This window comes from Gopherus evgoodei, chromosome 3 (genome assembly GCF_007399415.2).
Source record: "Gopherus evgoodei ecotype Sinaloan lineage chromosome 3, rGopEvg1_v1.p, whole genome shotgun sequence".
Taxonomy (NCBI): Eukaryota; Metazoa; Chordata; order Testudines; family Testudinidae; genus Gopherus; species Gopherus evgoodei.
Genome location: NC_044324.1, coordinates 44,332,250 through 44,358,599, shown reverse-complemented (window position 1 = coordinate 44,358,599; position 26,350 = coordinate 44,332,250). Strand labels below are relative to the sequence as shown.

The following is a 26,350-nucleotide window of genomic DNA, read 5'->3' as shown; positions in this document are numbered from 1 at the left end:
TTAACATCCCTGTGGCAGGGAAAACATCACAGCGGCCCAACACTGTAGCATTTAATTTCAGAAAGGGGAACTACACAAAAATGAGCTTAGTTAAACTGAAATTAAAAGGTACAACACCAAAAGTAAAATCCCTGCAAGCTGTATGGAAACTTTTTAAAGACACCGTAATAGAGGCTGCTCAAATTAAATGTATACCCCAAATTAAAAAACATAGAGAACCAAAAAAGAACCACAATGGCTAAACAGCAAAGTAAGAGAAGCAGTGAGAGGCAAAAAGACATCCTTTAAAAAGTGGAAGTTAAATCCTAGTGAGGAAAATAGAAAGAAGCATAAACTCTGGCAAATTAAGTGTAAAAATATAATTAGGAAGGCAAAAAAAGAATTTGAAGAACAGCTAGCCAAAGACTCAAAAAGTAATAGCAAAAATTTCTTTTAAGTACATCAGAAGTGGGAAGCCTGCTAAACAACCAGTGTGGCCACTGGACGATTGAGGTGCTAAAGGAGCACTCAGGGGTGATAAGGCCGTTGTGGAGAAACTAAATGAATTCTTTGCATTGATCTTCACGGTTGAGGATGTGAGGGTGATTCCCAAACCTGAGCCATTCTTTTTTGGTGATGAATCTGAGGAAATGTCCCAGAATGAGGTGTCATTAGAGGAGGTTTTGGAACAAATTTGATAAACTAAACAGTAATGACTCACCAGGACCAGATGGTATTCACCCAAGAGTTCTGAAGGAACTCAAATGTGAAATTGCAGGACTACTAACTGTAGTCTATAACCTATCATTTAAATCAGCTTCTGTACCAAATGACTGGAGGATAGCTAATGTGATGCCAATTTTTAAAAAGGGCTCTAGAGGTGACCCCGGAATTATAGGCTGGTAAGTCTGTCTTCATTACCAGGAAAACTGTCTGAAACTATAGTAAAGAACAAAATTGTCAGATGCATGGATGAACATAATTAGTTGGGGAAGAGTCAACATGATTTTTGTAAAGGGAAGTCATACCTCACCAATCTACTAGAATTCTCTGAGGAGGTCAACAAGCATGTGGACAAGGGGGATCCAGTGGACATGATGTATTTAGATTTTCAGAAAGCCTTTGACAAGGTCCCTCACCAAAGGCTTTTAAGCAAAGTAAGCAGTCATGGGATAAGAGGGAAGGTCCTCTTATGGATTGGTTACTGTTTAAAAGATAGGAAATAAAGGGTAGGAATGAATGGTAAGTTTTCAGAACGGAGAGAGGTAAATAGTGAGGTCTGTACTGGGCCTCTGCTGGGCCAGTCATATTCAACATATTCATAAATGATCTGGAAAAAGGGATAAACAGTGAGCTGGCAAAATTTGCAGATGATACAAAACTACTCAAGATAGTTAAGTCCCAGGCAGGCTGTGAAGAGCTATAAAGGATCTCTCAAAACTGGCTGACTGGGCAATAAAATGGCAGATGAAATTCAATGTTGACAAATGCAAAGTAATGCACATCGGAAAACATAATCCCAACTATACATATAAAACGATGGGGTCTAAATTAGCTGTTACCACTCAAGAAAGAGATCTTAGAGTCATTGTGGATAGGTCTCTGAAAACATCCTCTGAATGTGCAACGGCAGTCAAAAAAGAAAACAGAATGTTGGGGATTATTAAGAAAGGGATAGATGATAAGACAGAAAGTATCATATTGGCTCTATATAAATCCATGGTGTGCCCACATCTTGTATACTGCGTGCAGAGGTAGTCGCCACATCTTAAAAAAGATATATTGGAATTGGAAAAGATTCAGAAAAGGGCAACAAAAATGATTAGGGGTATGGAACAGCTTCTGTATAAGGAGAAATTAATAAGATAGGGACTTTTCAGCTTGGAAAAGAGACGACTAAGGAGGGATATGATAGAGGTGTATAAAATCATGACTGGTATGGAGAAAGTAAATAAGGAAGTGTTATTTACTCCTCATAACACAAGATCTCAGGGTCACCAAATGAAATTAATAGGTAGCAGGTTTAAAACAAAAGGAAGTATTTTTTCACACAGTGCACAGTGAACCTGTGGAACTCCTTGCCAAAGGATATTGTGAAGGCCAAGACTATAACAGGGTTAAAAAAGAACTAGATAAGTTCATGGAGGATAGGTCCATCAATGGCTATTACCAGGATGAGCAGGGATGGGGTCCCTAGCGTCTGTTTACAATAAACTGGGAAAGGCGACAGGAGATGGATCACTTGAGGATTACCTGTTCTGCTCATTCCCTCTGGTGCACCTGGCATTGGCCACTGTCGGGAGACAGGATACTGGGCTAGATGGACCTTTGGTCTGACCCAGTATGACCGTTCTTATGTTTTTATGTTATGTTTTTTTACCTTGCACCTTCTATAGACTCATAGACTCATAGACTCTAGGACTGGAAGGGACCTCGAGAGGTCATCGAGTCCAGTCCCCTGCCCTCATGGCAGGACCAAATACTGTCTAGACCATCCCTGATAGACATTTATCTAACCTACTCTTAAATATCTCCAGCGATGGAGATTCCACAACTTCCCTAGGCAATCTATTCCAGTGTTTAACTACCCTGACAGTTAGGAACTTTTTCCTAATGTCCAACCTAAATCTCCCTTGCTGCAGTTTAAGTCCATTGCTTCTTGTTCTACCATTGGAGGCCAAGGTGAACAAGTTTTCTCCCTCCTCCTGATGACACCCTTTTAGATACCTGAAAACTGCTATCAGGTCCCCTCTCAGTCTTCTCTTTTCCAAACTAAACAAACCCAATTCCTTCAGCCTTCCTTCATAGGTCATGTTCTCAAGACCTTTAATCATTCTTGTTGCTCTTCTCTGGACCCTCTCCAATTTCTCCACATCTTTCTTGAAATGCGGTGCCCAGAACTGGACACAATACTCCAGTTGAGGCCTAACCAGCGCAGAGTAAAGCGGAAGAATGACTTCTCGTGTCTTGTTTACAACACACCTGTTAATGCATCCCAGAATCATGTTTGCTTTTTTTGCAACAGTATCACACTGTTCACTCATATTAAGCTTGTGGTCCACTATGACCCCTAGATCCCTTTCTGCCATACTCCTTCCTAGACAGTCTCTTCCCATTCTGTATGTGTGAAACTGATTGTTCCTTCCTAAGTGGAGCACTTTGCATTTATCTTTATTGAACTTCATCCTGTTTACCTCAGACCATTTCTCCAATTTGTCCAGATCATTTTGAATTTTGACCCTGTCCTCCAGAGCAGTTGCAATCCCTCCCAGTTTGGTATCATCCGCAAACTTAATAAGCGTACTTTTTATGCCAACATCTAAATCGTTGATGAAGATATTGAACAGAACCGGTCCCAAAACAGACCCCTGCGGAACCCCACTTGTTATACCTTTCCAGCAGGATTGGGAGCCATTAACAACTACTCTCTGAGTACGGTTATCCAGCCAGTTATGCACCCACCTTATAGTAGCCCCATCTAAATTGTACTTTCCTAGCTTATCTATAAGAATATCATGCGAAACTGTATCAAATGCCTTACTAAAGTCTAGGTATATCACATCCACCACTTCTCCCTTATCCACAAGGCTCGTTATCCTATCAAAGAACGCTATCAGATTAGTTTGACATGATTTGTTCTTTACAAATTCATGCTGGCTATTCCCTATCACCTTACCACCTTCCAAGTGTTTGCAGATGATTTATTTGATTACCTGCTCCATTATCTTCCCTGGCACAGAAGTTAAACTAACTGGTCTGTAGTTTCCTGGGTTGTTTTTATTTCCCTTTTTATAGATGGGCACTATATTTGCCCCCTTCCAGTCTTCTGGAATCTCCCCCGTCTCCCATGATTTCCCAAAGATAATAGCTAGAGGCTCAGATACCTCCTCTATTAACTCCTTGAGTATTCTAGGATGCATTTCATCAGGCCCTGGTGACTTTCAGGCATCTAACTTTTCTAAGTGATTTTTTACTTGCCCTTTCCTTATTTTCTCTTCTAAACCTACCCTCTTCCCGTAAGCATTCACTATACTAGACATTCCTTCAGACTTCTCAGTGAAGACCGAAACAAAGAAGTCATTAAGCATCTCTGCCATTTCCAAGTCTCCCGTTACTGTTACCCCCTCCTCATTGAGCAGTGGGCCTACCCTGTCCTTAGTCTTCCTCTTGCTTCTAATGTATTGATAAAAAGTCTTCTTGTTTCCCTTTATTCCCATAGCTAGTTTGAGTTCATTTTGTGCCTTTGCTTTTCTAATCTTGCCTCTGCATTCCTGTGTTATTTGCCTATATTCATCCTTCGTGATCTGACCTAGTTTCCATTTTTATATGACGCCTTTTTATTTTGTAGGTCACGCAAGATCTCAAGGGTAAGCCAAGGTGGTCTTTTGCCACATTTTCTATCTTTCCTAACCATCGGAATAACTTGCTTTTGGGCCCTTAATAGCGTCCCTTTGAAAAACTGCCAACTTTCCTCAGTTGTTTTTCCCCTCAGTCTTAACTCCCATGGGACCTTGCCTATCAGCTCTCTGAGCTTACCAAAATCCGCCTTCCTGAAATCCATTGTCTCTATTCTGCTGTACTCCTTTCTACCCTTCCTTAGAATTGCAAATTCTATGATTTCATGATCACTTTCACCCAAGCTTCCTTCTACTTTTAAATTCTCAACAAGTTCCTCCCTATTGGTTAAAATCAAGTCTAGAACAGCTTCCCCCCCTAGTAGCTTTTTCAACTTTCTGAAATAAAAAGTTGTCTGCAATGCAGTCCAGGAACTTATTGGATAGTCTGTGCCCCGCGGTGTTATTTTCCCAACATATATCTGGATAGTTGAAGTCCCCCATCACCACCAAATCTTGGGCTTTGGATGATTTTGTTAGTTGTTTGAAAAAAGCCTCATCCACCTCTTCCGCCTGATTAGGTGGCCTGTAGTAGACTCCCAGCACGACATCACCTGTGTTTTTTACCCCTTTTAGCCTAACCCAGAGACTCTCCACCCTTCCATCTCCTATGTCCATCTCCACCTCAGTCCAAGTGTGTACATTTTTAATATATAAGGCAACACCTCCTCCCTTTTTCCCCTGTCTATCCTTCCTGAGCAAACTATACCCATCCACACCAACATTCCAGTCGTGTGTATTATCCCACCAAGTTTCAGTAATGCCAATAATGTCATAGTTGTATTTATTTATTAGCACTTCCAGTTCTTCCTGCTTATTACCCATACTTCTTGCATTTGTATAAAGGCATCTAAGATACTGGTTTGATCTTGCCTCCCAGCTTTGCCCTGACCCTCCTTCCTCTCTGCTATTATAGCCCGTGCTCCCTCCTGTTTCCAACCCATCTCCCAGGTCTTGTTCCCCACTTACCTGTGGGCTTTGCTCACCTGTCCCCGTCGAACCTAGTTTAAAGCCCTCCTTACTAGGTTAGCCAGTCTGTGCGCAAATAAGGCCTTTCCCCGCTTCGAAAGGTGAACGCCATCTGTTCCTAGCAGTCCTTCCTCAAATAGCATCCCGTGGTCGAGGAAGCCAAAGCCCTCCTGGCGACACCATCTTCGCAGCCAGGCATTCACCTCCACGATGCATCTGTTTCTGCCCGGACCCCTACCTTCAACAGGAAGAATCGAAGAGAATACCACCTGCGCTCCAAACTCCTTAACCCGTACTCCCAGAGCCCTGTAGTCACTCTTGATCTGCTCAGCATCACACCTGGAAGTGAGACAGAAATGAGAATAAAGGCTAGAAAAATTAAAGGAGAGATTATGCAAAACTATTAAATGTAAACCTGTACATGACTAATCCTTAGTCTCTACCCACTATACCTCTACCCCAATATAACGTGAATTCGGATATAACGCGGTAAAGCAGTACTCTGGGGTGCGGGGCTGTGGACTCTGGTGGATCAAAGCAAGTTCTATATAACGCGGTTTCACCTATAATGCAGTAAGATTTTTTGGCTCCCGAGGACAGCGTTATATCAGGGTAGAGGTGTATTTATTATGCCTTTAAAATAGCAGAGTTGGAAATGCCATAGCTGCTGTTTCATGTCTTCATCATCTGGTGGGCCAAGTAGCCTTAGTACTCATTTTGCAAACACATGTAGCCCTGTTTCCTGTATCTTGTATTTTGAATTTATCGTGCTACTGTATTTTGCATTATAGGCTCTGGTATTGCACATAATGCACAGTGTGGTAGCATGCTAAATTCAGACACAATAGGGCAAGTAGTGTTAACTCAAACTGACACGAGTCCCCACCTCCTGGACTTCTTAGCCCCCTCTTCTCCAAAAATAGTTGCCATAGCTGGATCTTCTGGGCCATGGATCCCTGCCAGCCAGGACACAGATGCAGAGATCAAGGGAATCTGTGATTAATTTGCCAGTGCTTGGAGGGCCTCCAAACCTTTAAAGTCTTCTGGGAAATTTCCCTTAATCCTTGGATACCATTCAAAACATGGTGAGAAAGGATTACTCACAGGAGAAAGTGGTGGGATCAAGACCATTGCGACAGAGTTTTTTCAAGGTACACACAACTTCTGTCACATGCAAAGAAATGCCGGAACATCTCTAGCTTTAGAAAGTGTGCTTACCTTGACTTTGACTAAAACATTCAGAAGTCCAATCTACAGACAAATTAATTGGCCTGGTGTATTTTAAGTCTCTCTTCACCTCTTCAGTCCCTTCATCGCCTTTGCAACAGAATTCCAGAGCATCCTAACATTCTAAACTCCTCAACATGCTGCTTAGCTCAGAATCAGAACCTGCGTGAGCCTAGCAAGGTCTACATCATAGAGAAGACATAGAGCCCAGGTTTGTCACTTGGTGTGTAAGGGAGGGAGCCCAGTTCTTCCCTGGGGCTGTTAAATATGCATGTAGGTTTTGATTGAGATTGTAAGACTTTTTGGATGATGGGGTTTACATCTTTCTTTTTAATTTTATGCAGTACTGAGCCCACTATCTGTGCTCAAGAAGTAATTACAGGAGGAGCTGGTATAAAGTTTGCCTAAATTTTTGAGTGATAAAGGATTCTTGTAACCTTTTCTTTGAGAATTGTTAACACTTACTAGTACTGTGCATATGCGGCAGGTTATATGGGCTCGAGGTGCCCAGGCTCCAGGAATATTCAGAGCTGGGTGCCCTGCTCCAGCAATATTTGGAGTTGGGTCTCTTCCCCGGCCCTGCCTGGATTGGGCCCCGGCCCCAACCCCTCCGGGTCTCCCCCCACCGCCCTGCCCCGCCGCGTCCCTGCCTGGAGTGGGTCCCGGCCTCCGCCTTCCACCCCTCCCCCTGCGTCCCCTCTCCACCGAGTCCTTGCCTGCTCCTCGAGCTGCCAGAGATCGGCTCCCGGCAGAACTGCTGTCTGCTGCCCCAGGGTCCTAGCGCCTGCCATCCACTAATGGCAAGGCAGGCTGCCCTTACCCTGCTCTTCTGCCCTAGCCCTGAGCCTCTCCAATGCCCCAAACCCCTCATTCCCAGCCAGAGCCTCATCCCTCTGCACCCTAATCCTCATCCCCAACCAGAGCCCTCATGCCCCTGCACCTGAATCCTCAGCCCCAGCCAGAGCCCACATCCTCCCGCACCCTGAGCCTCTGCCCCAGCTCTGAGCCCCCCTGCATTATGAACCCCTCATTCTCAGCCCCAACCCTCATTCCCCTGCAGCCTGATCCTCTGCCCCGGCGTGACCACCTCCCCCTTCCTACACCCCCACCCCCAGCCGAGCATGCACCCAAACTCCATCCCAAAGCCTGCACCCCTCACCGCCTCCTGCACACCCACCCCGTGCCCCAGCCCGAAGCCTGCACCCAGCACCCAAACTCTTTCCCAAAGCCTGCACCCCTCCTGCACCCTAATCCCCAGCCCAGGACCTGCACTCCAGACCTCCCCCCTGAAACCCCGCCCAGAGCCTTAGGCAGGTGGAGGCGGAGTTGGGGGGGCGGGTTCTGAGCACCACCAACATTTCTACAAACTTGCCTCCCATGGTGCTAGGTTGTATGTAGAGGGTCGAAGAAAAAGCCAGTTTTGGTTCCCTTCATGACACATGGCCCCAACAGCCCATCATCCTGCCCTGTGGGTACCACATGGGCAAGGAGACCCATGAGGTGGGAAAGCAGGAGTGCTAGGCTGCATATTGCCCCAGCAACCCATCCCTTCAACTCTGGGATAAGAGGCTTCCCCTGCTGCTAGCTTATGTAGTTGGTCCTGTAGGTTTGTTTGTTTGTTTTTGTTTTTTTGAAGTGGTAGTTGTCTCTCCTGAAGCCTCAGGGTTCAAACAGTGCAGTTAGTGCATGATGTGGAGGTTGTTACAGTTGTTTTAATCTTTGTCCTTATACCCACCCCTCACGGGATATTGCATTTAAAAAGAAGGTGCAGGGAGCAGGGCAGAGGACAAAACATGTTGAAGAGATATTACTTAGGTTGCACAGTCAAGCACTCAAAAGTCAGGAAATGCCAGATTTACAGTTGCCTATGCAGCCTTAATTTGGCCCCTTAGTGTGTTTGCATTATGACATTTAATTACATTATCACATCCTTTTTTCCCCCACAGAACCCCTGTGTCATTCAGTGCACAGGTTAGATGTACAAGTGGGCAGAATTCAAATTGCATGTAAAAGTGACTTTTCCTAACTTTTGAGTACTTGATTATGTAACCTAAGTAAATGTTTTTGTATTCAGTAGATATGATAACAAAATAGGCATTTGAGACCAGAGTCCACTTGAATATACAAACGCTAAACTGGACATCCTTATTTAGGTGTACAGCTTTGACAACTGGACCTATAGCATACGGTATATATTTGTGTTGCAGTCTGCATCTACCTCTATGGACTTTTTATTTTGCCTTACTCATAATAGGTGATATTTACACCAGTACGGAGAGCCCACAGAAAGCCTGTGCACCATTTAATTCCCATGTTAGCCCTTGAAGTAGGTCTCAAGTGGTGCATAGAACTTGTTTTGGAATTTAAACCAAATTAAACAGGATTTAGCCTCACAAAGATCAAACTGTAAAGGTTCAGATAAACATCTACATTTTGAGATATCATTGGATTTAAACTGAAAACAAATATTTGCAGTAGTAAAATGTTATATTCATTGATACATGTGCAGTGAAATGTAGTGAACATATACTAGTTTCCTTAAAATTACTGGTTTAACTGAAAATGTATCTTTTTGATGAAAATCAACTGGAGATATTAAGAGGGAACCCCAGGCGACCTTTATGTAAGGAAGAAATTCCTTTAAAATTAATTTTAAAAGCACCGTATGCTTTTAATATAACCTATTAAAATCAAAGTCTGGAAAGCACTATAGTAAAATACATTTAAAATCACATTTTATTTATTGGGAGGAAAGGGTTTTCAGTAAACTCCCATGGGATCCTGAAGCCACACATTCAAGTTTGTTTTAATGAGAACATCTGAGTCTAATTTGGACAGCAGCACTTCTACTTTTACAGCTGTTTGTGACATATCTTTTATTCTAAGAGAGGTTTGACTGCAGAGAGAGAGATTAAAAAAAACAGATGAGGACAGTGCATCCTTTGCTGAATTTTCTCACTTTATTTCCATTAATAGCCTAAGATCCAAATTCTACCTATTCATGCATGCGGATGAAGGCAGAGATTGGACCTCACTGCAAACCTTATGTAGTTAGCAATGATGACAGAACAAATGACTCTGTTTAAAATATGTGGGCCAGATTCAGCTCTTGCTTACATAAATATAAAACTGGAGTAAAACCATTGGCTTCATTGGATTTACACTAATGAAACAGAGCAGAATTTGGTCCTATCACCTTTAAAATTTGGGAGTTTATGGAAGTACAGCCCATGTAAGAGACTGGGAATGTCTTACACAAGGTAATAATACACTTTTTGGCTAATTAAAGAGCAGCGTTGATAAGCTCCAAAAAGAATCCTTTTCAATCAGAAAGATGGTAGCTGCCATGTACCTTGAACATGAGGGGTTTAAAAAGTGGAAAAAAATCACTGCAGCAAGTAGTTAACATGTGCCCAGTGGTTCTCAAACTACTGTACTGGTGACCCCTTTCACATCGCAAGCCTCTGAGTGTGACCACCTCCCTTATAAATTAAAAACACTTGTTTACATATTTAACACCATTATAAATGTTGGAGGCAAAACGGGGTTTGGGGTGGAGGCTGGCAGCTCGTGACCGCCTATGTTATAACCTTGCGACCCCCTGAGGGGTCCTGACCCCCAGTCTGAGAACCCTTGTTCTATACCTTGGGCCGTGATGGCACTCATTGAGGGGGGAGGGGGAAAGGGAAGGCTAAATATAACACAAGATAACAAAAACTTTATAGTTTCTTACACATGGCCATGCCATCCCTTTAATATTGTTTAAAGTCCTCTGGGAGAATCCTTCAGCGAAGAAGCCTGTGCTATAAATGTTTATCATTAAGGTTAAGAATCCGTCACGGATATTTTTAGTAAAAGTCAGGGACAGGTCATGGTCAACAACCAAAAATTCATGGAAGCCCATGACGAGTCCCTGACTTTTACTAAAAATATGCTGTTGGGGAATAACAGATGAGCACTGCTGGGAAGCTGAACTCTGGCAGCTGCTCCAGGCCCGCTGCTGCTCCTGCAGCCCCAGGGGAGCTGACCCAACCACAGCCGCTGCTTCAACCCTGGGGCTGATGCTCCAGCGGCCAGGGGATTGCTGTTACAGAGGTCAGCCTGCTCGCCAGCTGCTCCGGCAGCCCCAGGGCTGACTGCTGGCCGCTGGTCTGGTGGCCCTGGGGATTGCTACTCCGGCAGGTCCGGGGCTGGCTGCTTGCCAGCTGCTCCAGCCGCTCTGCTGCCCTGTGGCAGGAGTTGGCTGCTGCTGCTCCAGCCCCAGAAGGGCTGACCCAATCCCGGGTTCTGCTTTAGCCCTGGGGCCGCTGCTTTGGTGGCCTTGGGACAGACAGCTGCTCCAGCCCTGCCACTGTGGAAGAAGTCCCGGAGGTCCCGGAAAGTCACAGAATCACAGAATTGTACCCTTATTTATCATCATAAGCTTTTCTATGTTGCCAGTCACTTTCATATCTTAGCCCAGGATCCTTGACTGGAAGAACTGTCTGTGCCACTCCTGCTTTTGGCACTTTTCCAGCAGCACTAGTGAGAGTGGTAGGGTAGAACTGATGCAATTCTACTTTAGTTTTAATTTTTGCTTCTGCTGGGTCCTCAGTGCTGATCATATGCTACTGTCAGGGCAGAGGAGGAAGCGGGAGGGAAAGAATAACTAGCATTTCCAGAAGCAGAAGTAGGATCATTCATGTGCAGCTCCAGCATAGTGTATCTTGCTATGGTGCAGTTGGAGAAGCAGTGAAACTGAGTAGGATAATGTCAGTTATTGCCTTTTGTGTGCCATGGAGAAAAGTAATAAAAATACAACAAACAGTTGCTCTTACTCCTGTAGGAACTGAAACACCAGAGTTCAAATTAAACTGATGAATTCTCTGAATCATGCTTCTGACCTAGTTTTTAACAGCGGCAAAGAGTTCTGTGGCACCTTATAGACTAACAAACATATTGGAGCATGAGCTTTCGTGGGTGAATACCCACTTTGTCCATCCAATGAAGTGGGTATTCACCCATAAAAGCTCATGCTCCAATATGTTTGTTAGTCTGTAAGGTGCCACAGAACTCTTTGCCGCTTTTACAGATCCAGACTAACACAGCTACCCCTCTGATACTAGTTTTTAACAGTTTAGATTAACTGTTACATTTTCAATATCTTCTGTTTGTCTCCAGTTATGCTTTGCAAAATCTTTCCTAGTTTATAGTGTTTTCTGAAAGTGAAACCACTGTTCAAGCTCCCTAAGGAATAGTAGTTCATTGAAATTCCATATACAGATTTAGGGCCCTGTGAAGGTATAAGGGTTATTATATGACAGAGGTTAGAGGCCAGCACAGGGCTGGCTGGCTCATTAGCGACTCCTGCTGCACCTGCAGGAAAATACCTGCAGTTTAACTTGCTGATCCTCATAGAAGGAATAGCAGGAAATGGAGAGGAGGAACTACAATACCTACTAGAGGCTTCAACTACTGCTGAGAAGAACTGCTCCTAGAAACAAAAATGAACAGATGGGAGACTGGGGAAATCCTGTTATCAAAAGGCTCTGAGGTAAGAGCCAGGAACTTTGGACTGAGGAACTACAGAGAGTGAGGGACAGATCATGGAAAGTTTTGATCTTGTTTGTTGAGGAGACTTGAAATAAAAGAATCATAGACTATCAGGGTTGGAAGGGACCTCAGGAGGTCATCTAGTCCAGCTCCATGCTCAAAGCATGACCAATCCCCAACTAAATCGTCCCTGCCAGGGCTTTGTCAAGCCTGACCTTAAAAAAGGGAGGTGGTGGAATCTCCTTCAATAACCCATTTCAGTGCTTCACCACCCTCCTAATGAAAAAGTTTTTCATAATATCCAACCTAAACCTCCTCTACTGCAATTTGAGACCATTACTCTTTGTTCTGTCATCTGGTACCACTGAGAAAAGTCTAGATCCATCCTCTTTGGAACCCCCTTTCAGGTAGTTGAAAGCAGCTATCAAATTTCCCCCCAGCCCATTCTTCTCTTCTTGCAGACTAAATAATCCCAGTTCCCTCAGCCTCTTCTCATAAGTCATGTGTTCAAGCCCCCTAATCATTTTTGTTGCCCTCCTCTGGACTCTTTCCAATTTTTCCACATCCTTCTTGTAGTGTGGGGCCCAAAACTGGACACTGTACTCCAGATGAGGCCTCACCAACATCGAATAGAGGGGAACGATCACGTCCCTTGATCTGCTGGCAATGCCCCTACTTATACAGCCCAAAATACCATTAGCCTTCTTAGCAACAAGGGCACACTATCGACTCATATCCAGCTTCTTGTCTACTGTAACCCTTAGGTCCTTTTATGCAGAACTGCTGCTCAGTCCCTAGTATGTCGTAAGTGCAGGACATAGAAAAAAGAAACCACAACAATTGACCCTGCTGGAAATTGCCTTCCCTGGACTCAGTGAGAAGATTCCAGGTAGAATTCCCCCAGGGACTTTGCTGGCTCAGAAAGAGCAAGCTGGGGTGCAGCCGGAAAAAGGCGTTATAAGACAGGCCCCAATCTCTTACATGTGGTGCCTGTAGATCTGAACCCCCTCCATAAAGAAGGGCCAGATACTCCAAATGATGGTGAATCAACAGCAGGTGGAAAATGAAAGGAATCGCCAGTTCCACAAGGTACTCCTGGCCTCTTAACAGTGCTTGCAGGAAGCCCAGTTATCTGAGCTTGAGTGGAATGGACCGTTCCAAGAAGAGATGGGCTGCTTACTCTCATAGCAGCTGTGGGGAGGCAGAAACAGCCATGTCTCCCCTTGACCAAGATGGGCAGCACTGATGTCCAGAGGCCTACCTGACCACCGTTGAGTGGACTGGGAGAAGAGTTCCTGGGCAGTGTGGCTGGTCCCATAACTCACTGGTGAGGCCCAAGCAGCGTATTGGTTCCTGAGTGTGGATGAAGCACAGTCCTATGCAATACAAAAGGCTGCCATCATGGACCACCCTGGTCTTTCTACAGAAGCTTATTGGAGACATTCCTTAATGGGGCATGCCCCTGGGCAGTAGCTCAGTGGCTCTGGGGCTACCCAATGGCTAAAACTAAAGGCTGAGACAGTGGTGGGGCTTATTGACAATACTGGCCAAGAACAATACCTACACATTCTCCATATGGTGGTACAAGCCTGGGTTCAATGGTTTTGGCCTGCATCCATGGCAGAGGTGGTCGAGACAACTGAGGGATTCATGGAGGTTGAATTACCTATGGGTGGGAAGGCCAGACTCTCGATCAGCAAGCCACATTTAGAAAGGCAGTGAGAGATGATAACCTACCAAGCCAGCAAAAGTCTACCAAAATTTTACCCCGCCCATGGGACCCTACACCCAGAACCAAAGTCCCAGGCTTCCAAGGAACCACCATTGCCCTCCTGTGAATGACTCTAGTATGTTATCACTGCAGGCAACCTGGGCTCATCCAACAGGGAATGCCCCATGATGGAATGTGACAGCATAATAAAGGGGCTGGAGCCAGGGAATTCCAGTCTGGGGACTGAGTGCTCCTACTTCTTCCCAGCTCAGAGAGTGGGGTAGGGACAGACTTGGGAAAGTTTTGATTTTGTTTGTTGAGGAGACTTGAAATAAAAGGAAAAAGAAACCACAACAACTGATTGTGCTGGAAACTACTTTCCCTGGACTCGGCGAGAAGGTTCCAGGCAGAGTTCCCCTAGGGAGGGCACTGGCTCAGCAAGAGCAAGCCAGGGTCCAGTTGGAAGAGGGTACTGTAAGACAGGCCCCAATCTCTTACAGGCCCAGTCCGCCAAACCTTTGCACGAGTGGTCCTTACTCATGTGAGTAGTCCCATTGTGTTTGCAGGAGTGATTCCTTAGTGATTTCTGGTTTAGGGCTTTGCCCTTAAGGTAATGCTAACCCAGAAATGATTGTTGGAATCAATGTTATAAATCGAGCACCATGATATTGTTTTATAATTTTTCATTTTATTTTTTGGGAATTACTTGTTTCATTTTATCCATTAAAACTCTTTTATTTTATTATGTTTCATGACTAAAATAACTCAGATGCCCCTTCATAAATAAAACTAGTGTATAAATCCATGTTTATATATTGTGACAAAGTTCCTCCTCTACCTTAGTGGGTCCTGCGCTTATTGGCAGATTTTGCTCACCTCAATGATCTTCCCCACAGTCTGGATCAGCTCCTCCTGTGTCTGATCAGGAGTTGAGAGGTTTTGGGGGAACCCAGGCCCGCCCTCTACTCCAGGTTCCAGTCCAGGGCTCTGTGGATTGCAGCTGTCTATAGTGCCTCTTGTAACAGCTGCATGACAGCTACAACTCCCTGGGCTACTTCCCCATGGCCTCCTCCAAACACCTTCTTTATCCTCACCACAGGACCTTCCTCCTGGTGTCTGATAACGCTTGTACTCCTTAGTCCTCCAGCAGCACACCCTCTCACTCTCAGCTCCTTGTGCCTCCTGCTCCCAGCTCATCACACACACTTCCTCTCCTCTGGCTCCTCCTCACCTGACTGGAGTGAGCTCCTTTTTAAACCCAGGTGCCTTGATTGGCTGCAGGTGATCTAATCAGCCTGTCTGCCTTAATTGGTTCTAGCTGGTTCCTGATTACTCTAGTGCAGCCCCTGCTCTGGTCACTCAGGGAACAGAAAACTACTCATCCAGTGACTAATATATTTGCCCTCTACCAGACTCCTGTACCCCGCTGGCCTGGGTCTGTCACAGATGTTAAGAGTAACAAGAAGGGTTTCTTCAGGTATATTAGCAACAAGAATAAAGTCAAGGAAAGTATGGGCCCTTTACTGAATGAGGCAGGCAACCTAATGACAGAGGATGTGGAAAAAGCTAATGTACTCAATGCTTTTTTTGCCTCTGTCTTCACGAACAAGGTCAGCATTGGGCAGCACTGCATGGGGAGGAGATGACCAGGCCTCCGTGGAGAAAAGTGGTTCGGGATTATTTAGAAAAGTTGGATGAGCACAAATCCATCCAAGGGTGCTAAAGGAGTTGGCAGATGTGATTGCAGAGCCATTGGCCATTATTGTTGAAAACTCATGGTGATTGGGGGAGGTCCTGGATGACTGGAAAAAGGCTAATGTAGTGCCCATCTTTAAAAAAGGGAAGGAGGAGGATCCAGGGAACTACAGGGCAGTCAGCTTCACCTCAGTCCCTGGAAAAATCATGGAGCAGGTCCTCAAGGAATCAATTCTGAAGCACTTAGAGGAGAGGAAAGTGATCAGGAACAGTCAGCATGGACTCACCAAGGGCAAGTCATGCCTGACCTAATTGCCTTCTATGAGGAGATAACTGGGTCTGTGGATGAGGGGGAAGCAGTGGATGTGTTATTCCTTGACTTTAGCAAAGCTTTTGATACGGTCTCCCACAGTATTCTTGCCGGCAAGTTAAAGAAGTATGGGCTGGGTTAATGAACTATAAGGTGGATAGAAAGCTGGCTAGATCGTCGGGCTCAATGGGTAATGATCAATGGCTCCATGTCTAATTGGCAGCCGGTATTAAGCAAAGTGCCCCAAGGGTCGGTCCTGGGGCCGGTTTTGTTCAATATCTTCATTAATGATCTGGAAGATGGTGGGGACTACACTCTCAGCAAGTTTGCAGATGACACTAAACTTGGAGGAGTGGTAGATATGCTGGAGGGTTGGAATAGATACAGAGGGACCTAGACAAATTAGAGGATTGGGCCAAAAGAAACCTTATGAGGTTCAACAAGGACAAGTGCAGAGTCCTGCACTTAGGAAGGAAGAATCCCATGCACTGCTACAGACTAGGAACTGAATGGCTAGGCAGCAGTTTTGCAGAAAAGGACCTAGGGGTTACAGTGGACAAGAAGCTGGATATGAGTCGATAGTGTGCCCTTGTTGCTAAGAAGGCTAATGGTATTTTGGACTGTATAAGTAGGGGCATTGCCAGCAGATCAAGGGACATGATTGTTCCCCTCTATTCAATGTTGGTGAGGCCTCATCTGGAGTACAGTGTCCAGTTTTGGGCCCCACACTACAAGAAGAATGTGGAAAAATTGGAAAGAATCCAGAGGAGGGCAACAAAAATGATTAGGGGGCTGGAACACATGACTTATGAGAAGAGGCTGAGGGAACTGGGATTATTTAGTTTGCAAGAAGAGAAGAATGGGCTGGGGGAAATTTGATAGCTGCTTTCAACTATCTGAAAGGGGGTTCCAAAGAGGATGGACCTAGACTTTTCTCAGTGGACCAGATGACAGAACAAAGAGTAATGGTCTCAAATTGCAGTGGAGGAGTTTTAGGTTGGATATTAGGAAAAACATTTTCACTAGGAGGGTGGTGAAGCACTGGAATGGGTTACCTAGGGAGGTGGTGGAATCTCCTTCCTTATAAGTTTTTAAGGTCAGGATTGACAAAGCCCTGGCTGGGATGATTTAGTTGGGGATTGGTAATGCTTTGAGCAGGGGTTTGGACTAGATGACCTCCTGAGGTCCCTTCCAACCCTGATATGCTATGATTCTATGATTAAATAGCACCAGTGAAGCAGTTGACTAGCTTATTGAGAAGGGACTCTTCAGATTAAATGCCAAGTCAAGAAACACTTAACTGACAATGGACCTTGGGAGACTCAATCCACATATGAAGTGTCTTCCTGGGAACGTTCAAGCTAGCATGTGAGCAATGGCTGCTCTATCTGTAAAGAACTGAGTCATGCATGGATTTGCCCATGTGACTCTAAACTCCATCTTGCTGCTGTGATTTTCCGCAGTAAGAATAAAGGGGCGTTCTTCCACATGACAGAGGTTATAAAAGGCCCTGGAATCCCTCCTTTTTGTCTTAAATCCTGCTTTTTACCTCTGGCGGAACTTTGCTACAAACTGAAGCTCTGAACAATGGACTGAATGACCCATCTAAGCTGTGGATGTACTCCAGAGACTTGATTTGAGCCTGAAATTTATTCCATCACTGCTACAAACCTGAACCAAGAACTTTGTTCTGAAAAGTGAATTATCATACTGGAGGAAGATTACTAGTGGAGTTCCTCAAGAACTGGTTTTGGGACCAATCTTATTCATTATTTTTTAATCAATGACTTAGGCACAAAAAGTAGAATTGTGCTAATGTAATCTGGTGATGATACAAAGTTGGGAGGCATTGTCAATTCAGAGGAGGATCAGAATATTATATAGGAAAATCTGGATAACTTTGAAGACTAGAGTGACAGAAATGGGATGAAATTCAGTAGTACAAAATGAAAGATCATGGACTTAGGCTCTAATAACAAGAATTTCTGCTAGAAAGTGGGAGCTAATCTGTTAGAAGTGACAGAGACCTGCAAGTGACAGAGAAGGCAAGAGACCTGGATGTGTGGGACGATCACAGAATGCCTGAACCACTAATGAACTACAGCTATGAAAAAGGCAAATTTGATCCTAGGATGTATCAGAAGAGGCATTTCCAGTAAAGAGAGAGAAGTATTCATGCCATTGCACAAGGCACTGGTAAAACCTCATTTGAAATACGATGTACAGTACTGATCTCCCATGTGCAAGAAAGATTAATTCAAAGTGGAACAGGAGCCAAGAAGAGCTACAAGGTGATCAGGGGAACAGAGGACTTGTCTTATGAGAAGAGATTGTAAGAGCTCTGCTTGTTTAGTCTAGTAAAAAGAAGGCTGAGAAAGGATATGCATCTATAAATGCATCAAGTAGGTGAATATAAGGGAGAGTGAAGATCCATTTAAGCTAAAGGACAGTGTTGGCATAAGAATAAATGAATATAAATTGGCCATGAAAAAATTCAGGTTGGAAATTAAAAGAAAGTTTCTAATTCTAACCGTCAGAGGGGTGAGATTCTGGAACTGTCTCCCAATAGGAGTTGGGGAGGCAGAGGCAACTTGTTTTAAGACAGAGCTGGACAAATTTATGAGTGTGATTGTATGATGCGGTTGGTTGAGATGGTAGAAGGCAGAGACCAGCAGCCTGGGCTCACTTCCAGTTTGTGTCTTATGTCTTTATCTTGTGCGTGTGTGTGTGTATGGGTTTGTTTAATTTTTTTTCTCTAAAGGATGCTTCAGGGATGGCCATGGCTGGAGATGAGACTCGGGGTGGGAGGGCATGGCTCTGAGGTGGCACCAAGAATTCTCTCTCTCAGGTGCGTGGCTGGCTGATTCTTGCTCACATACTTAGGGTCTAACTGGTCACCATATGTTGGATCTGGACAGAATCTTCCCCCAGGTCAAATTGGCCATGGTCTTGGGATTTTCTTCACCTTCCTCTGTGGGTGTGGGTCACTTGCCAGAATTATCTGAGAGTATCTCACTTAATCATTTCCCTGCCATTGTGGGGGCCTTGTCCACTGGTGCACATTGGTTCCTCATGTTCACTGCCTGTGGAAATAATAGTCTAGTCTCCTATAGTCTATAATACTTTGGTCTAATTTTGGTTATTGGGTTTAGTGGTGTTGTAGCCCTTGATATACAGGAGGGTAGACTAGATGATCCGGTGGTCTCTTCTGGCCTTAAGCTCTATGGCTATATTACTCTATAACATTTGAACCTGGCTCTGCCATGTGTATATCTGAGCAGCACTTTTAAGATTAAAATGTTTTAAACATCCCACATAATGTATTTTATTTTTCTTGCAGATTAAACCAGTAGTTCATAGTAAAATACGTGTGCCTTCCAGGTGGCAACTGATCAGTAATAAGCCACGTAATATCAAGTAAGTATGTCATAAATCAAAACTCTAGATTTGGTTTTAAATATTCTGCAACTATAATATATGCAAAACTCCATATGTCTAGTACAGTGGAAAGAGAAATGTTTATAATAAAGTTCAGGTAAAACAAATGTAATTTGAAAGGGCCATATTCAGTCTTGATTTACGCTCCTATTAATTTAAATGTAATTTGTATCTTGTGTGGCAGAGCAGAATTTGGCTCCCTCTATCATTGTAGAGGGAGGGACAAGAGAGAGGGCATTGCATTCATTATAATTATATTGATTGAATTTTTTTGGCAGCAAACTATTTTTTGGAAAAAAATTACATATTCTAGGGAATTAAGTAATGTAGCTTTTTTGTGTCTCAGATAATATTGTGAAAGGACACTTAAGATGAAAGTAATATTTTTAAAAAAAATCTGTATTAGAATTACTAAAATAGATTTTTAAAACACTGAATTGCCATGAATGGAGGGATCAGGAATAAGCAGATTCTCACAGGGGTACAGAAGGAGGGAGTTGCAAAGGAATGGTCACACTTGATATTGGTCTGTGATGAAATATATTGACCTCCGTATGTTGTTGATAAGGAAGAGTGTTGTATGTCTGCACTACCTGCACTACAAGTTTGATGCTGTGCAGACAGTGGAAGCAGTGCAATTCTGTTGCACAAGAAGTGGGGAAGGAAACACTGGATGTGGAGGAGAAGAGCCAAAAATGTGTTGTGCTTTAACATATGATGCCACTTTAAGTTTCATTCGAGAGAACTACAGTGATAATACTCAGGGGCAACTCCAGGCACTAGAGCATCAAGCGCGTGCCTGAGGCGGCAAGCTGCGGGAGGCGGCCTGCCGGTTGCCGTGAGGGCGGCACTCAGGCTGCCGTTGGTGGCATGCCTGTGGGAGGTCCGCCGGTCCCGTGCTTTGGTGGTAATTTGGTTGCGGGTACGCCGAAGGCGCGGACCGGTGGACCTCCCACAGGCACGCCGCCGAAAGCCGCCTGACTGCTGTGCTTGGGGCAGCAAAATACATAGAGCCGCCCCTGATAATACTCGTAGGTTATTTAAAGTGATGAGCATTCCAAGAAGAGGCCTTTTCAAAGTTTATGTATTTTATTTACTTATTTTTTAAAATACCCATTGTTCCTACTGGATGCATGTACAAATATTTAAGGTACAAGAAGTCACGAAATCCAAAAGACAATAATAAGATTATCTGAATCCCATCATTTAATCATTAAGCCTCTGCCATCGTCCCCTGCCAACAACTTATCTTTCCTAGTTGAAGTTTGGAAAAAGTAAATGAGGCTGCACCAGACCTAAAGTTAACAGATTTGGGCTCTGGCAAATATAGAATTCATTTTATACCTCCATTTGAGGATCCTACTCATTAAGAATGGCCTGCCTTCCATACTCCTTGCAATTAAATAAAGAGGTTTTTAGCCCAGGAGTTTTGTATAATCTCAGCTGTTATGGTATCATATGGGGAAAGAGGTCGTTTCTGATGTAATTATGATCCAATCCATTCAAGGCTTTTGATATTAAAACCAATAACTTTTAAATTGCACCCAGAAGTAAATAGGAAGCCAGTGCAGTTTTCAGAATCCAAAGGTATTGTGCTTCTGATGAGAAATGTAACTAACAAGGCAGTGCTGAAATGTTTAATCTTCCATAGCCTTAAAGCAGTTTAAAATAATGTCAGAATCAAACCCAAAAAGAATTTAGATACAAAAATGTAGACTAAAGAGTATTTATGACATCACCTATTATTTGAAGGAGAGGGTGTTTGTTTGTATGCATAATTATCCAGTGTTTGAGGTTTTCCATGAGTAAATTAAGATAACTGAACTTAGAGATAAAAAAGATCCATTAGGTCATCTAATCCATTCCCATGACAGTCATGGCTTGCTCCCGACAATATGTTTTATAGTGTTTTGTCTAATCTGGTTTCAAATGTTTGGACCCTCCAAATCTTCAGTCGAGATTATATTCTACAGTTTTATATTTCTCACTGACAGGCACTTTTCCTTTACGTAGGCTATTTTGTTCTTAATTTTATTCTATAAAAATTACATCCATTAACATAGTTAAGAAAATAATGGTATTTAAAATGTACCATAGCAACCTTTTTTTTTTTTTTGTAAATCTGATTCACTGTTTTAATGCATGATCTCTGTGTTTTATAATAATTTACTGAAAATTCCACTAGATGGCCCCAAATATCTTCCAAACCCAGCCTTCATTATTTTAAAATATTGTTTTAAAGTGGCATCCAGACACAAATATTTGCTCTTGGCTGAAATTTGACATACTGTATTATTCATCGCAGGAATTATGATTATTATTTTTTTATACTTTTTACGAGTAGTGTTCATGTTCATGTGTTCATGGGAAGCATTGACCATACAACAGTATTAATCTATACAGGAGTGGTACTATGGTACAGGTAACTTCAGTGTGTATTTATAAAATATAGTGCACAGATGCTCTTGGGGAAAACTAGAAGTCAAAGGGATGGGTGGAAGCACAGGTGCAAAGAGTATTTAAAGCTGAACTGAACAAAGCACTTATAAATTCATAACTGGCAATTAATTTTTACAGTGTTCAGGTATGTGCTGGGTGCCCTGAATTACATATAACTAGTATCTGGTCCCTGTTTCAAGTGACACATAATCTAAGTCCCCATGTGATATAATAAAATAATGTTGGGTCTGGGGAAGGAGAAACATAAAGGTAGATTCTCACAGGCATTGCAGCAGCTTTTCACCATCTGGGTAGCATAAAGAGGCTGAATTCCAGCCATAGCTGGCCAGTGGAGAACTCTCCTTGCATAGCAAAATTCTCTGCTGACATAAAACTTGCAGAGCTGGCTCCTTTCCCAGCCCTCCCCTCTTGCCCCAATGTAGGGGCATGTCTCCAAAATGCTGCATTCATTCTGCACAGATACAAAGTCAATTATGGACCTTACATGAAGGGTGGGAGTTAGAGCAGGCTCTCAGCTATATATACTGGTGTAGGATCTGGAAGCTGTAACTGGAGAAGACGCTCTGAGCTGATGGGAGAGAGCTCTCTCATTGACTTAATTACTCCACCTCTGCAAGAGGTGATATCTTCACTGGCACTTAGGTTGATGTAACTTGTGTCGCTCGGGGTGAGGATTATTCCACTCCTGAGTGACGTAAGTTATACCGACATAAGTGGTAGTGTAGACAAGCCCTGAGTTGAAAGGGAACAAAAGAAGGGAAGAGAAAAAGGGAAAGGGAAATATGGTTTTAATAGGACTAATGTTTATGGAGCCAGTATTACTCACTGTGAGTGAGAGTCGCAGCATATGACCCTGAACATTCAGTTGCTACATAAAGGCCATATACTATCTGTGATCTTTATGCTAACCTCTGCTCTTGGGTAAGTCTGCTTTTACATAGTAAACAGCCGGAAGTGTATATTCCAGTCCAACAACTATACCTATGAATGGAACTCAGCCCTCCCCACAGAAGGAGTTTGACAGCCCTGTTTTAAGGCTTTTGTGTAGACTGCAGTCAGCTGATGCAAATTCTTGTGTGGAACCTACCACATGGTTGTAGCATGGTTCTGCCTCATGCAGTTTTGGCATTTTGGGTGTGCCATACCATGCTAAGCAGAACCAGGTAGGTAGCACAGTTTGGTGCTTCAGTGTAGGCAGGTTCACAAAAAATGTAGTCACTTTTGGATTGTTGCACTACTCATTTTTGTTAATGGGATAAAATCTCATTAGGATGTTAGTGGCATCATGGAGAGTAATAAGGAAATAATAAAACATATTCAAACATTGTTCAGATCACCATCTGTGCTTTATAGAGACGAGAGGGTCAGGATGACTAATAGACCAGTCTTAGTCTTTTTAATTTAGCTATTTGAAGCAGAGAGGTGCTTTCTCTCCACTCCCTGGTTTAGCCAAACTGTGCTCCCCCACAACTGATCTTCCTTCTTGGTGGAGTTCCTGGACTGCATTGCAGACAACTTTTTATTTCAGAAAGTTGAAAAAGCTACAAGGGGGGAAGCTGTTCTAGACTTTATTTTAACAAATAGGGAAGAACTTGTTGAGAATTTGAAAGTAGAAGGAAGCTTGGGTGAAAGTGATCATGAAATCATAGAGTTTGCAATTCTAAGGAAGGGTAGAAGGGAGTACAGCAAAATAGACAATGGATTTCAGGAAGGCGGATTTTGGTAAGCTCAGAGAGCTGATAGGTAAGGTCCCATGGGAATCAAGACTGAGGGGAAAAACAACTGAGGATAGTTGGCAGTTTTTCAAAGGGATGCTATTAAGGGCTCAAAAGCAAGCTATTCCAATGGTTAGGAAAGATAGAAAATTTGGCAAAAGACCACCTTGGCTTAACCACGAGATCTTGCGTGACCTACAAAATAAAAAGGCGTCATATAAAAAATGGAAACTAGGTCAGATTACAAAGGACGAATATAGGCAAATAACACAGGAATGCAGAGGCAAGATTAGAAAGGCAAAGGCACAAAATGAGCTCAAACTAGCTATGGGAATAAAGGGAAACAAAAAGACTTTTTATCAATACATTAGAAGCAAGAGGAAGACCAAGGACAGGGTAGGCCCACTGCTCAGTGAGGAGGGGGAAACAGTAACGGGAGACTTGGAAATGGCAGAGATGCTTAATGACTTCTTTGTTTCGGTCTTCACTGAGAAGTCTGAAGGAATGTCTAATATAGTGAATGCTTACGGGAAGAGGGTAGGTTTAGAAGATAAAATAAAAAAAGAGCAAGTAAAAAATCACTTAGAAAAGTTAGATGCCTGCAAGTCACCAGGGCCTGATGAAACTCATCCTAGAATACTCAAGGAGTTAATAGAGGAGGTATCTGAGCCTCTAGCTATTATCTTTGGGAAATCATGGGAGATGGGAATCATGGGAGATGGGAATCATGAGATTCCAGAAGACTGAAAGGGGGCAAATATAGTGCCCATCTATAAAAAGGGAAATAAAAACAACCCAGGAAACTACAGACCAGTTAGTTTAACTTCTGTGCCAGGGAAGATAATGGAGCAGGTAATTAAAGAAATCATCTGCAAACACTTGGAAGGTGGTAAGGTGATAGGGAATAGCCAGCATGGATTTGTAAAGAACAAATCGTGTCAAACTAATCTGATAGCATTCTTTGATAGGATAATGAGCCTTGTGGATAAGGGAGAAGCGGTGGATGTGATATACCTAGACCTTAGTAAGGCATTTGATACGGTCTTGCATGATATTCTTATAGATAAACTAGGAAAGTACAATTTAGATGGGGCTACTATAAGGTGGGTGCATAACTGGCTGGATAACCGTACTCAGAGAGTAGTTATTAATGGCTCCCAATCCTGCTGGAAAGGTATAACAAGTGGGGTTCCACAGGGGTCTGTTTTGGGACCGGCTGGGTTCAATATCTTCATCAACGATTTAGATGTTGGCATAGAAAGTACACTTATTAAGTTTGCGGACGATACCAAACAGGGAGGGATTGCAACTGCTTTGGAGGACAGGGTCAAAATTCAAAATGATCTGGACAAATTGGAGAAATGGTCTGAGGTAAACAGGATGAAGTTCAATAAAGATAAATGCAAAGTGCTCCACTTAGGAAGGAACAATCAGTTTCACACATACAGAATGGGAAGAGACTGTCTTGGAAGGAGTATGGCAGAACGAGATCTAGGGGTCATAGTGGACCACAAGCTTAATATGAGTCAACAGTGTGATACTGTTGCAAAAAAAGCAAATGTGATTCTGGGATGCATTAACTGGTGTGTTGTAAACAAGACACGAGAAATCATTCTTCCCCTTTACTCTGCGCTGGTTAGGCCTCAACTGGAGTATTGTGTCCAGTTCTGGGCACTGCATTTCAAGAAACATGTGGAGAAACTGGAGAGGGTCCAGAGAAGAGCAACAAGAATGATTAAAGGTCTTGAGAACATGACCTATGAAGGAAGGCTGAAGGAATTGGGTTTGTTTAGTTTGGAAAAGAGAAGACTGAGAGGGGACATGATAGCAGTTTTCAGGTATCTAAAAGGGTGTCATCAGGAGGAGGGAGAAAACTTGTTAACCTTAGCCTCCAATGATAGAACAAGAAGCAATGGGCTTAAACTGCAGCAAGGGAGATTTAGGTTGGACATTAGGAAAAAGTTCCTAACTGTCAGGGTAGTTAAACACTGGAATAGATTGCCTAGGGAAGTTGTGGAATCTCCATCGCTGGAGATATTTAAGAGTAGGTTAGACAAATGTCTATTAGAGATGGTCTAGACAGTATTTGGTCCTGCCATGAGGGCAGGGGACTGGACTCGATGACTTCTCGAGGTCCCTTCCAGTCCTAGAGTCTATGAGTCTATGAGATAGTCAAAGCTTCTCCCATTTCAATCTGTTTTGGACTGCAGGATCCCTCACCCTTTCTAGGGAGAGAAACCCTATTATCTCCTTGAAAGTGCTCCCCATGTAATCAGCACAAGGGTTTGGGGGTGGGATAGCAGAAACTGCTTGTTCTTCTGAGAGAAAAGAACACCTATGCCTCAAAAAAAATCTGGAGGGAGTGTGTGGAGGTAGGGAGAAATATCAATATACTAGTATGTGGCTATGCAGGGGGAACAGGAGGGAGCTCATTTCACACTGTATGTGGGTGACCTTGACTGCCCCCTCCTCGTCCACCACATCCTCTCTCATTCCACAGAGTTTATCCATTTTTGTGGTAGGGATGCTGCTTTTCTGCATGTGAAGAAGCACAAATGCTCCTTTGCCCCTACAGCAAAATGTTCTAGGGCCGCTGGAGTTATTGGAAGCTGCACCAAGAGCCTGAACATTCTCTGCAATCAGCCAGTGCTTACTCTTGGTCCTGCCCTCTGCTGCTGATATAAAATACCACCCTCCCAGCAGAGGGTGAGGCTGCTTTTGTGGAGGGGGCCGATAGGGCTGATGGCCCAAATAGCAAAATTAGTTTTAGAGAGACCAACATTGCTCTATTATTTAGTGTGACTTCTTCTAAGAAGTGAGGCTGAGCCAAAAAGTGATTCCAGCCGCTCTTAAAGGTTGAGTAGGAACAGCTTTCTAATATGGGCAGCAGTGAAGAAATCAATTGATTCTATTATCTCTT

General features: G+C 43.5%; 1 protein-coding gene across 7 annotated transcripts in view; it reads left to right on the top strand.

The window, feature by feature from the left end:
* Positions 1 to 26,350, top strand: part of DCDC2C (doublecortin domain containing 2C) — a 121,495-nt gene that overhangs the window by 5,180 nt on the left and 89,965 nt on the right. For all 7 annotated transcript variants that reach the window (XR_003999321.1, XR_003999322.1, XM_030554200.1 and 4 more), the window contains exon 3: positions 19,158 to 19,234. Coding sequence is in view for 5 of the 7 variants with exons in the window: in XM_030554200.1 (XP_030410060.1) it covers positions 19,158 to 19,234 (77 nt within the window). In the remaining 2 variants the exon portion in view is untranslated. The remainder of the gene's footprint in view (positions 1 to 19,157; positions 19,235 to 26,350) is intronic.